This window comes from Podarcis melisellensis (genome assembly GCF_964234715.1).
Source record: "Podarcis melisellensis genome assembly, chromosome: 5".
Taxonomy (NCBI): Eukaryota; Metazoa; Chordata; class Lepidosauria; order Squamata; family Lacertidae; genus Podarcis; species Podarcis melisellensis.
The window spans coordinates 33,807,219-33,823,082 of NC_138537.1; the positions used below are offsets into that span (position 1 = coordinate 33,807,219).

At 39.7% G+C, this 15,864-nt stretch overlaps 1 protein-coding gene across 6 annotated transcripts in view; it reads left to right on the top strand.

Annotated features, from left to right (window-relative positions):
• Positions 1-15,864, top strand: part of PIK3CB (phosphatidylinositol-4,5-bisphosphate 3-kinase catalytic subunit beta) — a 103,236-nt gene that overhangs the window by 62,303 nt on the left and 25,069 nt on the right. For all 6 annotated transcript variants that reach the window (XM_081910340.1, XM_081910343.1, XM_081910339.1 and 3 more), the window contains 9 exons: positions 889-1,072; positions 3,130-3,355; positions 6,660-6,883; positions 8,272-8,454; positions 8,906-9,067; positions 9,341-9,427; positions 11,484-11,735; positions 13,422-13,518; positions 15,208-15,338. In XM_081910340.1, the coding sequence (XP_081766466.1) occupies positions 920-1,072; positions 3,130-3,355; positions 6,660-6,883; positions 8,272-8,454; positions 8,906-9,067; positions 9,341-9,427; positions 11,484-11,735; positions 13,422-13,518; positions 15,208-15,338 (1,515 nt within the window). In that variant the 5' untranslated portion in view covers positions 889-919. The remainder of the gene's footprint in view (positions 1-888; positions 1,073-3,129; positions 3,356-6,659; positions 6,884-8,271; positions 8,455-8,905; positions 9,068-9,340; positions 9,428-11,483; positions 11,736-13,421; positions 13,519-15,207; positions 15,339-15,864) is intronic.

Here is a 15,864-nt window from a genome sequence, read left to right on the forward strand (position 1 = left end):
TGTTCCTATTGAAACCCCTTTGCTTTCATGCTTCTGCAAGTATTTCTAGAACACCCAATTGCTGCTCTGCTTTTCTGATCCCTATATAAAAATAGCAGGATTTTAGAAAGCTAATATGACATTCTCCCTTTTCTAAGCTAAATATGCCTTTTTTCGAATTTTGACCCATTATGTTGCATACATGCTGGAATCCAATGGACTATGTAAAGAGGGCTTTGTACTTGAGCTTTGTAAATGTAAATTCTCAACTCGGGCTAGAACATGAATTATAAGATGTATTTTGTGCACCCAGACATTGCAAAATGGGGGTTGGGAGTTGGGGTTGGGCTGTCTTTAAACTATTGTTTCAATGACAGCAAAAAATCGACCTTCTGGGATTATTATTTACTAGTTGCACATCTCATAATCACACTTTTGTGCTTCTCTTCCCCCCCCACCCCCAAAAAATATCTGAGAAAGATATTCTAACTTGAAATTTGTATTTTCTTCTAATTTCACAGTTGGACAGTCTTTCCATTACAAAGATTTCTAATCACAGCTCAGAGCTAGCATAGCAGTCTATTGTGTGTGTTGTTTTTTGCCTTCTAGAACTCCTCACTTCCAAATGCCTACTAGACTGGAAGTTTTTTAAATGTGAAAAATACCCTTCAGAATATTGCAGTTCTTTCCTTCTTTATTCCTCCCTTACTCTACATTAGACAAACTTAAGTGAAGCTCTGACCAGAAGTCATGCCTAAAAAGGCAGTGTCTTCTCATAAACTTTGTCTATGTGAGTGTTGGTGCTACTGTTTGGTACACTTTGATGTTTGTGTAGTATTTGGTTCTGATTTAAAAGCAGTCCTATGGAAGTGAACATAGTAGATTATTCTAACTTATTTTTTCTTCTAGGACCACATGGTTATGAGATTTAAAGTCCATTATGCCTCCTGCCATGGCAGATGCCCTAGACATCTGGGCAGTAGATTCACAGATAGCAGCTGATGGCTTAATATCTGTGGACTTCCTGCTTCCCACTGGAATTTACATCAGTCTAGATGTCCCACGTGATGCCACTATCAGTCTTATAAAACAGGTAATACAGAACAGGTAAAACTGGCTTGCTCTTAAAGTGTCTATTACCTACTTCTCATTGAAATGCATTTTGTTTCTCATATAATTTAAGTGTTTAGAATAATACTCCTGAGTATGTGACCTGATTTAAATTTTGTGAAACATGACTTAGGGGTCTGGTTTGAAGGGCAGATCCCTATAAAACATTAGCTTCTACATGAACATCATCCCATTGTTGTTTTCATGCAAGGGTGCATTCTTGTAACTATGTTGGTTAGAACTAGGCTGCACTCAGACAGTATTTTATTCCATTTTTCCAGGGGTTCCTTACCTGATTTTTTGTGATCTTTTACATGGATTAAGGAACATTTATGGAAATCTATGGAAATTTTAGGGTTCAGTTCTCTGTTAATCACTTCCAGAGAAAATTCAGATGCAACCCTGGTTATCTGAAAAATCCTGTGGTGTAATTTCCCCGTGGTTTTCATCGGTCATGCCGTGTGATGAAATTTGGAGCGGCATTCCAGCATACAGTTCTTTCCCACAGTTTTCATGGGGGAATCATGGGGAAATAGAAACACACACAAACACACACAAATACACACACACACACAAACCCACACACACACAAATGATAACACAATTCAATGTAACACCAAACCCACTCGTGTGAATGAGATTTAGTGTGACATGGCAGTAGTATATCAATAAAAAAAAACCAAAACAGTTCACAACACAGCAAATATTGCAGTGTAAATGGAACTTTAGAAAGCAGGACAGAAGTGCTAGCATTATAACCAGGAAAGCTAATGGAATAATCTTCATGTCTAAATGCAGTTCTAGTCACCCCCATGGACTTTACTGGAAAGAATTCACAAGTACAGGAGGTGACCATTTTGCGCCCATCCAAATGATGTGTGACTGCCAATGTGCGGGTCCTTTTGGACCCAGAAGAGAGCAGGATGGGAATGTAATGGCACATAATGGGAGTGGAGCAGGCAGCAGCAGAGCAAGCTGATCGGGTGTCTGTGCTGCACGTGTGCCCTGCACCCAGAGGTGTTGCCAGCTGCCTGTGGGGGCAGGACGCTCCATGGGGCCTCCGAGGAGTCTGCCTGCCTCCTCCCACTCAGCCACCCTACAGCTGGGGGGGGAGAGGCAGCGGGCAGACTGTTTGGGGTAGTATGGAGCCTGTGGGCGCCAAAGCCACTGCGTCACTCTCTGCAGGCCCCGCAGTGAGTGCTGCCCAGCATTTTGTCACCCCCCTCGGTGGTGACACCTGGGTCAGCCCACCTCCACCGCACCTCCCTTTCTCCATCCCTGGGGTCAGGGCACAATGGGGCTATAATTGGGGAGATCATGCATATGCGTGCTCCGCCAACGTGGGGGGGGGCAGGAAGAGAACACCATGGAAAACGGCTGCCACCAGTAGTGTGTTATGGGGCCCTGGGAACCTTGGAATCTGCTTGCTAAATATTCTCCTACTAGTAGACATAGAAGATGGTCAGGCAGATTCTTTCCTGCTGAGATGTCATCTGTTTAACTAGCTTACTGGCTGATAGATGCAGAAATCTTAGTGGCCCATAAATTCTACAACTGGCCTGAAATTGATGTCCTTTTCAGATGCTTCGTGGCCAAAACCCTACAATAATCTTGCCAAATCAGCAGTAAAAAAAAAATGCAGAAGAACTAACTTGGGAAAGAAGTCCCACCCCACCCCTTAGCACTTGTTTTTATTACTAAAACATGAATAAAGACAGTGACAAGTGTACCTTTTTATTCTTGACACTTTGTTCCAGCACACTCTTTAGAGCAGAAAGAACCAGTTTTCTTTCAGGACCAGTGATTTTTAGTTTTAAAAAACAATGGCTGTATTAATTTAAAATACCACTATTCTCTGGCGGCTTGAGTCAGCTGTGTTTGATTGAAGGAAGTTTGTTTAAGCTGAAGTAAGGGCTTGCATGAGTGATACAGAAACACCTACCTAATGCTGTGCGTACAGTTGACAGAGGTCTTACTTTCCAGTGAGTGGGTTTTGTGAACAAAGCATTCTACTGTTACAGTCTCTGTGCTTATTTGCAGCTATTATGGAAGGAAGCACAGAGTTACCCTCTGTTTCATCTTCTTATGGAGATCGACTCCTATATGTTCTCTTGTGTGAACCAAACAGCAGTACGTGAAGAACTGGAAGATGAGACACGCAGACTCTGTGACATTAGACCATTCCTTCCTGTCCTTCAACTAATTACAAGAAGCTGCGACCCAGGGGAAAAATTGGACTCTAAAATAGGTGTCCTCATAGGAAAAGGTAAATATTGGTGTTCTTGGCTGTGGAGATGGAGATACAGCACCAAAAGAGCACTGAGGTGGATTGAAATTAGCCCGAAAGCATTAAAAGGACTGGGCTTAACTATAGTAAGATTAACCCCAAATAAAATTTAACATGACCATTTTCTGTCCTTGAATGTGTATCCCTCGTTCTAATTAACTATGAAAAAAACCCCAAATTTTAATACTTTTACATAGCATCATAATTAGAGTAAATACCATATTGAAGAACGCATTCAAAAATCAGTTGTATGTGTTTCTGTGTTAGGATGTTACAAATGTTGGATGGTAAAAATGTTCTATTAATGATGTGCATACAAGGTATGATGAATGCACATTAATATGTACATTACCCAGTAATTGGACTGTAAATAACTCCTATTAATTGGATATTCTTTCCTTAAAAACCCATTTCAATGATTTTCACCATCAGCTATAATTGAACAAGCTTATCTTGACTTAAGATAGAAATGTATTAGACACCAAACTTCTACTTCTTCCAGTGCTCCACAGGCTTGGGACAGTCTTTGTTGCCAAGACAAAAATTGTGGTTGTAAGGAGCTCTAATCTTGTGTTGCAGCTTCATGTAAGGTCAGCAACAATTCTCCGCTGTCTGTCACAGCTCAAGGTTGTTACTGAAAAGGATGGTGGGGACTTGTCTGTAGGGCTCTATGCTATTCATTCAGGGGACCTCAGCAATACAGCAGCCAAAGAATACCTTGGAACTAAGAACAGGGTGGAAACCTCTGCACACATCTGCAGCTCCCAAAATTGACAGGAAAGCTGAGGCTCACATACTTTTTAGTGATGGCAACGACACACCTGTCAGTGATCACTGGAAACACAGTACCGAAATATCTGTTTTCATATGGTTTGCAAAAGTGAAAGTAAGATTTATCGGTTTCATTGCTTTTCTCCCATGAGGAGTTGTACTTTTGTAAATGATATCCTGCCCGTGGGTAGGTTTACAGCATAACATTAAAACACATACGCACATACACATGAGAAGTTTTAAAGCCTCCACATCTATTGAATGCAATTGGGCCAAAAAGGCTGCTGACCCAATGTTTGAGTTGGAGCAATTCCTTATAACCAGGTGCTCCTCATGTTAGTGGTGGTAGTAACCAATCGCTGTGCACATGCCTTTGAAAAGAGAAGGGCAAGCCAGAGAAAATCCTCTTTTTCTACCATCTGCAGCAGACTGCATGGGAGAGGAACATCTTTGCAGCAGCATTAGCAAAGGCCGTAAAATTGCTACTTCAGCATTCGAATAACCAATATGTTTTCTATGTGTGTATTTAAAATTCTTCTGGATGTTCTGATTCAGCTGCCTTTAAGGCAGGGCTAGGGTGAACCTCAGGTCCAGGGGCTGGATACAGCCTGCAAGACCTCTCTGTTTGGGCTTTTCTACTCTTCCTTGCCACACCCTTTTACTGGCTGTGTTTTGCACCCCAAGTATTGCTCCCCCATAGCTCTTAAACTTTGATAATGCTTCTTGTTTGACCAGAGCTCAGGGATGATGGGAGTTGTAGTCCAACAACATCTGGGGGCCCACAGGTTGAGAACTGCTGGCCTAGATGGAGAGTTGAGAGGGTCATGCAAATGTTTGTAGAAACTTGCCTGTACAAAAGTAAGCTTTACATTATTTTCTCTGTTGGCTTTTGCCTCTGGTCCCACCCACCATTGGCATGCAAGTGGTTGTCTTGCCATATACAGCTAGAAATTTACTTATTGAGGAATTCAGAAACTACAAGTCATAAGAATATAAGGTGATCCTGCCGGATCATGCCAATGACCAGATGCCTGTGGGAAGGCTGCAAGATGGACCATAAGCACAACAGCACTCTGCCCACCTGCAATTCCCAGCAGCTGGTACACAGAGGCATAATGCAGTCAGTTGCTGTTGAATTTTTAACATAATAAATTTTTTCATGCTTGCAATTTGCAAAGGGAATGATGCATTTTATGTTGAAATTAAAAATAATCAATAGGCAGGCCATGCTTCCCATCAGAAACAATGGGCAGTTGTTAGTTCCTGGCACAATATCTACAAGTTCTGTTTAGCTTTCAACAGCAAACTGAACCCTAACTTGTCTACGCTGACAATGGCTTCTACTGACGCACAGAGTTCTTTTATAGATTTTTGTAACTGATTATTTCGAAAAAGAATGACTGGGCAATTTCCCCCGTTTTGAACAAAGCAAGTTCTCTGGTTCTTTGTACTTCTCAGGGTAGAATTAGTTATTCCTCTTCGAACCTGCTTGACCTGCGCTTTATGCCATGTGCTCCTCAGTGAAGGCTTGTGTTTAAACGCCCAAGACATTGGCAAATACAACTGAAGTTATTACTAAAGTATTAATGGAAAATGTAATGTTCCTCTTCCCACACCTCCTGTACTGTACTATGCATATGTAAGGTGCAATTCATAACCTTTTGAATGAGCAGCCTATATCATTTTTGCTCTTTTTGTGTCTTTTTCCTATAAAAGTCAAAATACTTATCAAAGTACTCAGTCAAAATATGATTTCATTGTTCCGTGGAAGACAAAGTAAACCTATAGCTGTGATTTACAAAAAAAATTAAAAATCTCAGACTTCCTCAGCAGAATATTCTACATGGAAAGTTCAAAATGACAGCTGTGGTAGTATCTTGAATGCTTGTGTGTGTTTGTGTGTTTAATGGAGTTAGGGTTTTTAATGGAAAATGTGGCATTGAATTGGTTTGTGTAATAACACTAAAAGAAGAAACAACTTTTTGGGCTAACTTAGCTAAGTTCAGCTAAATTTTACTCAGAGTAACCCCATTGAAATTAGTGTCTTGCCGATCAGAAGGTTGGTGGTTCAAATCCCCGCAGCAGGATGAGCTCCCGTTGCTCGGTACCTGCTCCTGCCAACCTAGCAGTTCGAAAGCACGTCAAAGTGCAAGTAGATAAATAGGCACCGCTCTGGCGGGAAGGTAAATGGCATTTCCGTGTGCTGGTCTGGTTCACCAGAAGCGGCTTAGTCATGCTGGCCACATGACCCGGAAGCTGTACGCCGGCTCTCTCAGCCAATAAAGTGAGATGAGCGCTGCAACCCCAGTCGGTCACGACTAGACCTAATGGTCAGGGGTCCCTTTACCTTTACCTTTACCTTACCCCATTGAAATTAGTGTCTATAATGGAATTAGGCCCATTAATTTCAGTGGGTCTACTCGGAGTAAACCTTAGTTGGCCATGTGGTGCAATGTGATTCTTTGCCTCTGACACTTTAACAAATATGTATTGTTTAATTAAATCATTTCAGGCCTCCATGAGTTTGATGCCCTTCAAGACCCAGAAGTCAAAGAATTCCGGATTAAAATGCGGCTAATCAGTGAAGAGAAGATGCAGTCACTTGTGGGGCTGTCTTGGATGGACTGGTTGAAGTACACTTACCCACCGCACCTAGAGCCAGCAACACAGGAAAACCTCCAAGATAAACTTTATGGTGGCAATCTAGTTGTGGCTGTTCATTTTGACAACTGCCGGGTAGGATTATTGGCCATTGTTAGAAAACACTTCCACAGCTACCTCAAGTAATTCCCACTTGCAAGTTGCAAAATGTACATTGTCAGATACTTGGAAAGTTGTCGCTGTGAGATGAATAGGTGTCTTCTAATAACTCTGAACACATTTACACACAGAGTAATGTGTGTAACATCTATCTATGTCCAGTGGCATCTGCCCTATTTAAAGTACTGTTTGTTTGCTTTATTAAGCTATTTTTATACTGTCTGTCGTGCAATCATTTCAGTGCAATTATACAAATACAATAAATATTCAGTACAGATATACAAATAAACAGTATATAAGAATATATACACTGTTAAAATCAAGTCCAATCGAGCAGTCAATAAAAAATAAACTTTATACAGTGGCAAGCTGTATTTGTAACACTTAGTTTACCATGTGGTGCAATGGCAACAATTCTTTTGTTGGGCCTAAAACAGAGTCCAAACAGAGATAATAGACATCTTGCATAGCTTTTGATGGATTATTTGAGTTGTTACGGGCTTTAAACCCTACCTTGTGCACCTTGAATGGACCCAGAAATGAGCTATCAACCAGTGCAGCAGTTTTAAAGTGGGTTATATGAGATCTAAACTGAACCTTAGTCAGTAATCTGACTGCTGAATTTTTGACCAGTTGAAGTTTCTGAGTCATCTTCCTGAAGGGTTCCAAAGCATGAGATTCAATGTATGCCATTAATCTAAAGTCTATTTTGACCTTTATACATTAGTGTTTAGAACATTTTATATATATAAAAAAAATCTATAGAAACACTGTGTTTGAGGTCTCCTTTTTTAAAAAAATTGAATTGCGAGGGTCTCTGTATCTGGCAGTTAACTTCAGGGAAAGTAGCTTTTTTGAGACAGATAACTTTTGAAACTGAGAAAATATTGAATTGATTTTGACAGACTTCTTCATTATGGCTATGATTTTCCATTGCAAGGTTTGGCTTGCTACCAGAAGGCTGCTATATAAATAGGCCTGTAGACAAAAAATATTATTCATCATAAAATGTAAAATGAAAGCAGGCATTTGTAAATAATTGCTTTTGAATTCCTGCATCTTCTTAGTGTGTTCGAAAAAATAAAAGCTCTGTATGTACTCTTATAAAAGCATTTGTGCACAACATAATAGGCTCTGTGATAAGGCTCCATGTGAAGAAATGTATTTTATCCTGCACAATTGTGTATTAAATAGTAAAATGGGTACCTACACCTACCAGATTTCTTTTTATATATAAATCAGGAAATATTCATATTAAAACCTATATGGTCCATAGACTGGGGGGTTTATTCTCTAAAGTAAAATGAATTACTTATATTCATTCATACTTGAAAGTAATATCTATTACGTCTTCTTTTTAATAGGACGTATTTAGCTTTCAGGTGTCTCCTAATATAAACCCTATCAAGCTGAATGAACTAGCAATTCGTAAACGTTTGACTATCCATGGAAGAGAAGATGAAGAAGTTGATCCTTCTGACTATGTTCTGCAAGTTAGTGGAAGACTGGAATATGTTTTTGGGGACCATCCATTAATTCAGTTCCAGGTATTCTTTTCTTTTAAAGCAATATGATTGTTTAGGAGGCGTGTCTTCAAAAAATAATCAGATATTGAGTGGGTGGAAGTTGGTGTTTTCTCCCAAGATGTCTATTTTTTTTACTTCTTTGGTAATGTCATACATGAAGAAATATATAATTGGACAATTCAGATGTGAACTCTGTGTTTTGCTCTACAATACCTATTCTAGGTGCTTTGTTGCCCAAGCAACCAAAAATATGAAACATTTTTGAAAATGAATCAAGAGTTGCTGCAAATCTTTTAAGTGTGAATGTGCTTGACTGGTTAATTGCTTTTTTGAAAGCATAAATGACCCCAAATGATTCCCCCCCTTCCTTTTTGAAGTATATATATGGACCTAAATAAAACATGCTTTAAGGACTTCATGTTTAATTTTCAACATGCAAATAACAGATTCATTGCCTCTCTTCCTTTCTCAGTATATCCATCGTTGTGTGATGAGCAGAGCCCTTCCTCAACTCACTCTTGTTGAATGCAGCACCATAAAAAAAATGTGTGATCAAGAAATGGTGGCTATAGAAGCTGCCATAAACCGAAAACCAGGCAACCCTCCTGTTCCTCTACCACCCAAAAAAACACGTGTGAGTTTTCTCATTCATTTTAAGAATTGTTGCATTCATGTCTGGAAGGTACAAGCAAATCATTTAAAAATGCAGCTTAAAGTTGGCTGTTAGTTAATGTTTGTATTGCTACCTCCATAAGCCATTCTTGGCAAAAGAGAAACATTCTTTGCAGAAGAGAGACATTAGTTGTTGATTTAGTGCAGGGCTGTTTTTTAAGCAGCATGATCTTCAAATGTATGCGTTTCTCAAAAAGCCTGGAAATCTCTCATTGCTGTTTCCTTTCTACAACAGTTGACTCAAAGTGTATGGGATATTAACAATCCTTTCAAGGTAGTCCTAGTGAATGGCAACAAGTTGAACACAGAAGAGACAGCTAAGGTAACTAAATTCCTCCCCAACACAAGTGATGTTTCTGCTGGTCGTCTTAACAAATTTTCCTTTGTTTGTCAAGGCTGCATTTGATTTGATTATTTAATAAACAAGTGCCTGATTTAAATACCAGTAGTCTAAATGACTACATGATTACAATTGGGAATCGGCTTGAACCTCTGGCTGAGCTCTAAATCAAAAGCTACAGAGTGACGCTAAATGATACTGGTCTTGAAAAATATTTAGGTAGACAGAAATATCATGACGTAAGGTGATATGTGAACTCTTAATCAATCTGCAAATTTAACTGAAACTGAAAGATATTCCTAATTTTATGGCATTAATATGTAAATGTTTTTGTAAATGTTCAGATGAATTTCCAGCTTTTAAAAGATTTGCAAGTATAATCTGGTTCCACTAAGCATTTTGCTCTGAACTTAGTTCACTGAAGATGCTGAATGTAGAAGCAAATGAAATGGTATTTCCTGTAAAAAGAATGCATTTTAAACCAAGGTTGTAACACAGGCATCCCCAAACTCGGCCCTCCAGATGTTTTGGGACTACAACTCCCATCATCCCTAGCTAAGAGGACCAATGGTCAGAGATGATGGGAGTTGTAGTCCCAAAACAACTGGAGGGATGAGTTTGGAGATGCCTGTTGTAACATGTAAGAGCTTACTGCACAAACCCCTTCCTATGCATTTTGCCTATGAAATAGAATGGCAGGCATTTTCCCTTGTTTGTTTGGCATACAGTTAAGTGAATGAATGAATTTTCAGCTGGAGAAGACAAAAAAAAAATATGAATGGGCTCATAGTGTGGCATGACTGGCATGATGTTTAAAACAATTCACTGACCTTTCAGGGCAAATTGTTTTGAACAAAAATCAGTTCAAGTTTTTATATACTGAAAGGGAGACAAATGCAGTAATTGCTAAGGAGAAGCAGAATGCTATAAAGCTATTTTTAAGAAACATGTTTTACCATTTTGCGTTTTATGTAATCTGTGTTTTTATATTGTATTTTTATGTTGTGAACCGCCCTGAGATCTACAGATGAAGGGTGGTATACAAAGTTAATTAATTAATTAATATATAATATCGTTTCCCTGTTTGTTATTTTGGATGAATATTGCAGAAATTATGCATATCTATAATCCTAGCAATCTTTTTCTTCCTGAAAACAGGAGAGAGAGAGAAAAGAGATTGTGCAATGATCTGTTTAAAAAATGGGACAATAATGTGTGCAGCAAGTTTTTGTCAACATTTTCAAAATAACCAGTGCTCAGTGCTTCATTTAAGCTGCTATTTAAGATTTTGCCACAAAGATTTGTCAGAAATAAACCACATTTAAAATCAGAGAGATTTAGCATTAGTTCTGGCTAAAACCCATTCCGTAAGCTTTGAAGGAAATCTGATTGTGAGTGACTAACTTTTTTGCTTGTATTGCTATTTTGAAAAGTGCTTTTCGGCAAAGGTACCTTAGACAGCCCCCAAAAGTTCGGTAATTATATTAAAGAGAAAGGACTACAGCTTTAGGAATACATTGTGGTTGTTGTTTTTTTAAAAAAGCTATGTTTACATAGGAATATCACTCCATTAGGACACAGTGTAGAATATTAAGGCATGTGCCAATTATATTCACTTGAAAATAATCACATACCGTACATGCATACTAATTTGCAATTCAAAAGCAAATTGAACCATTTCCCAGTTAAAATAATTGCCTCCAAAGATTCAAAGGCATACTGAATCATTTCTGTTCTATAAATATAAGCAAAAATATGTGTGTGAGGTTAGTTATGCTTCTTGTCACCATCTACTCTCCTAATTGGTAAACTTTGTGCCCAGTCATGAAAAGCAAAATGTTTACCATCAGTTTACCTTGGCAATACCCACAGATTGCTTAGATCTTCAGCGTAGCTAATTCTCTAGCATAAGAACACTAATTAGGGCAAATATTCCAAAGCTGCCTTGCCTTCTTTCTAAGCAGGAAATACTTCTAGGTAAATAATCCTTACTCTCTGGAATGTGTATGGATACTTCCCTGTCATGTCTCTCTTGCAGGTTCATGTCAGGGCTGGTCTCTTCCATGGAACTGAGCTCCTTTGTAAACCTATCGTAAGCTCAGAAATATCTGGGAGAAATGACCATGTTTGGAACGAACCCTTGGAATTTGATATCAACGTCTGTGATTTGCCAAGAATGGCTAGGCTGTGCTTTGTGGTCTATGCTGTGATGGATAAAAAGAAAAAAAATAATCCAAGCAAGACACTTAATCCGTCCAAATACCAGACCATTAGGAAAGCTGGCAAAGTGGTAATGGATTCGTTTCTTTACATTCCTGTTCGTTGTACTGGGAAGTCTCTGCATGTGTTTTGCATACTTTTCATTTCCATAGCTTTTTAAAATTCTGAACTTCAGAGTGAAAGTCAGGATATATACTGATATATACACACACATATACATATACACACGTACATAGAGAGAAAGAGAGAGAAATATATATATATACACACACACACACTTGAGTATGTACTATTAATTTTTAAACAGGGGGATAGGACCAAATAATAATAATCTTGCCTCGCTGTATTTTCTACTTGATTGTCATTTCTACCATTTCTGAATTTCACCTACTGTTCTACATTTGAATATAATAAAAGGAATAAAGGTCAATGCTTCTCTCATATATATATATATATATATATATATATATATATATATATATATATATATATGCTTTCGTAGATTTTCACGGGTACAGGAATGCAGGTTTTGGTGTCTTCGGGTGTCTTCCCGTGTAAAAGTTGGGGTGTCTAGGCGACGTTTCGACGAGGTCTCACTCGTCATCTTCAGGCTGGTGCTTTCGGCTTCTTGTTACTGGAACAGAGCAGGATCTCAGTGTTTGAGTTCCTATAAATACTGTTGAGGGGGTGTGGTGTATAGCCTCCAATGTTCTGGGCAGAGAGGAATACTCTCTGATACTCAGGATATCACTCAAGAAATCACTCAAGATATCCCTCAAGTAATTAAGGAACAAAAGAAGAAAAGGCACACTAGCCTGGGAACTTCCTCTCTGCCCAGAACATTGGAGGCTATACACCACACCCCCTCAACAGTATTTATAGGAACTCAAACACTGAGATCCTGCTCTGTTCCAGTAACAAGAAGCCGAAAGCACCAGCCTGAAGATGACGAGTGAGACCTCGTCGAAACGTCGCCTAGACACCCCAACTTTTACACGGGAAGACACCCGAGGACACCAAAACCTGCATTCCTGTACCCGTGAAAATCTACGAAAGCATATATATATATATATATATATATATATATATATATATATATTTTCTAGATTGCACAAATCATGTTCAGCCTAGTTCTCAAGAGTTTTTCCACACTGTGCATGGAAGTCAGGTTTGCTGAGGCTTTGCTTGCTTTTCCATGGTGTTTCTCATAACAAACACAATTGCACTCTACATTGTTGTGTGTGTGTTGTATGTGCTAAACTATTTTCATGACCCAGAGCAGGGTTTCCGAAACTTGAGTCTTTGGCTGTTTTTGGACTACAACTCCCATCATCCTTAGCAGCACCAGTGGTCAGGGGTTATAGGAAATGTAGTCCAAAATCAGCTGGAGGGACCCCCCTCCCTGTTTGGGAAACCCTGCTCCAGAGGAAAGAATTCACCTAATATGATGCACCTCATCCGTCATGTAGTTCTAGCATCTTATACTACAGGCGTGGCCAACTCCCAAGAGACTGCGATTTACTCACAGAGTTAAAAACTGGCAGTGATCTACACCCTTTTGGGGGAAGGAAGGCCTGTTTTGGGGGGTTCAGGTCAAAGTTGAGCTTTTTTTAGGAATGAGCATTTAGGATTTTTCCAAATCCACATCACAACTTCTTTTTCTCTGTGTGTGTTATGTGTGTGTGTTGTTCCATTGTCTTAAGGTTTTGAATCCACTATGGCCTCATCTTCAAACAGTATGATTTTTTCATTGCAGCACTACCCTGTCGCATGGGTCAATACAATGGTGTTTGATTTTAAAGGACAATTGAAAACTGGAGACCTCGTACTGTACAGCTGGTCGTCATTTCCTGGTAAGGCTTAATTTGTGATAAGAAGCGGCTTGTGCCATCAGCTATGCGGTGTTACTGCACAGCCTCCATCCATTTCAGAGGGGCTGCCTTGCTTAGGCTTCCACAAAAGCCCCTCTGAACTTGAATGAAGACTTCGTAACATCAGATCACAATCCATTCAGTACTTCCTGTAATACAGACTTCAGTGTCTCCTGAGCACATGTGACATGGACTTGGAGCAACTGTTCAGCTAAGGTGCAGCTTTGGCTGAATGCATGAAATAACTTGGTCTGGAATAGTAGCCATTCTATAGGATAATCACTGCATGACTACAGACTGAATTGGCATTATTAATTCAATGGATCCTTACCAGTTCCTGCTGACTAAACATTTTGCCTTTTTTGCAATTTGAGGTTCTTTTAAAATGCAGAACATAGCAAAAAGTGAAAGTCGGTATTTTTATAACAGATATCGTATCCCTGGAATGGAATTGCTAGCTTTTTCTCTCTTTAGAAAAAGAAACAAATCCAGCCCCAAAAGTAATCCCCACCCTCACATCAAAGTTTTAGCAGAAATTTCTGGTAAAATAGTGCCAAACCACTTCATTGACTTGTGTGTTCTCCTTGGTTTAAAGGAAAGAGTTATCTCTGTGCTGCCAGTACATTATTCCAAACCTCACTGGTCCTCAAGTCCATGAAGGCTGCAGTCTTCTGCACAGAAAGGGTAGCCCTTCAGATGTTGTTGGACCGCATCCCTAACCACATCTAGCAACAGCTGGAGGGCCCCATTGGCTACACTTGCCACGTACATTTAATTGGGAGCAAGGCCTGTTGTACTATACGTTTGGCAATAGCTTTATAACTACAGTGGAACCTCGAGTTGTGGACGTAATCCGTGATGGAGGCATGTCCGCAACCTGAAGCGTTCGCAAGCTGAAGTGCCACGTCTGTGTAGGTGCTGGCATGATTTGGCGCTTCTGCATGAGCGGCAAAACTCAGAAGTGACCTGTTCCAGTACTTCCAGGTTTCCCATGGTCCGCAACCTGAAAAAAAATAACCTGAAGCAAACGTAACATGAGGTATGACTGTACACCAGTCACCGTGTTCGATATGAAGCTAATGACATGTCCAACATCTACCACTGAAACAGGATATCAGAACTTGAAATCCAACATAGTAAGGATAATCCTGAATGGAGCTTAATTCATGTCCTCGTCACTTCTGTTATAGCAAGTCTGCTACATTTTATTATGGATTTAAAATAGAAATAGACCACTGTAGACTTTTCCAACCTCTGAGATTTGTAAACTTGTTTCTACATTGAATTAAAAGGTATCTCTTACGCCCAGATGGGAATGGTCCAGGAGTAGAAGAGCAGTTCTGTGCATCACAGTGTGATGAAATTATTGCACTTCGTTTCAGGGTGGGGGGCCATGGATGGGTAGAATGTGTGTGAGATTTCTATGAAAGTCATCAGTGGAAGTTGACCACCTCTCCCAGCTTGCCTTGCTTGCCTTGTGACTTTTAAAACCCAACCTCTAAAATTAAAATTATATAGGAAATAAAAGTTGGCTCTGCTTACTTGAGGCTCTTACTGTGGCTCTAGGAGCTTTTCTGCTAATGTGGCCTGCCTGCCTTGAATTTTGTTGAGCTATGCTACAGATTGAATGCTATTAAATATAAACACAAAATGTGTATTCTGGTTGCCTAGATGAACTTGAAGAAATGTTGAATCCAATGGGAACTGTACAGACAAATCCATACACTGAAAATGCAACAGCTTTGCAGATCAAATTTCAAGAATATTCCAAATTTCCTATTTATTACCCTCCCTTTGATAAGGTAAGATTGTTATGGGTTCTTGCATTTTCTTTTCCTCCATGCATGACCCTGAATGCATTCTCTCTAACTTTACAGAGTTGCTCCTCAGTTGTTGCTGTTGTATTCAAGTATATGAATATGTGTCTACAAAAAGTTGACTAAACTTGGAAAACATTTTGGCTAACTGCATGTACGCAGATGCACATGTGCACACACATGCACCTGCACACATACACACACTGCTCACAAAGGATTACATTCTATACACACTGCGGCTTCTGAGTAGAAGTGCATATGATTACCCTGCAAGTTAGTCACAAAAAAATCAGTGGGAATGAAGTTAGTCATGACTAACATTTCCCTTGGTTATGACTGAGTGTAATTCACTAACAGAACATTCCCAGTTCCCTGCTGCCGCCACCAAAGCTCTGCAGAGCAGCAGACCCACATCCTGGCCACTCATGGTGGCAGGGTGGGGGGCAGGCAGATCAACCCTGATTCCTGTACCCGCCTCCAGACTGGTGCAGTGATCAAGCTTGTTGCCAGC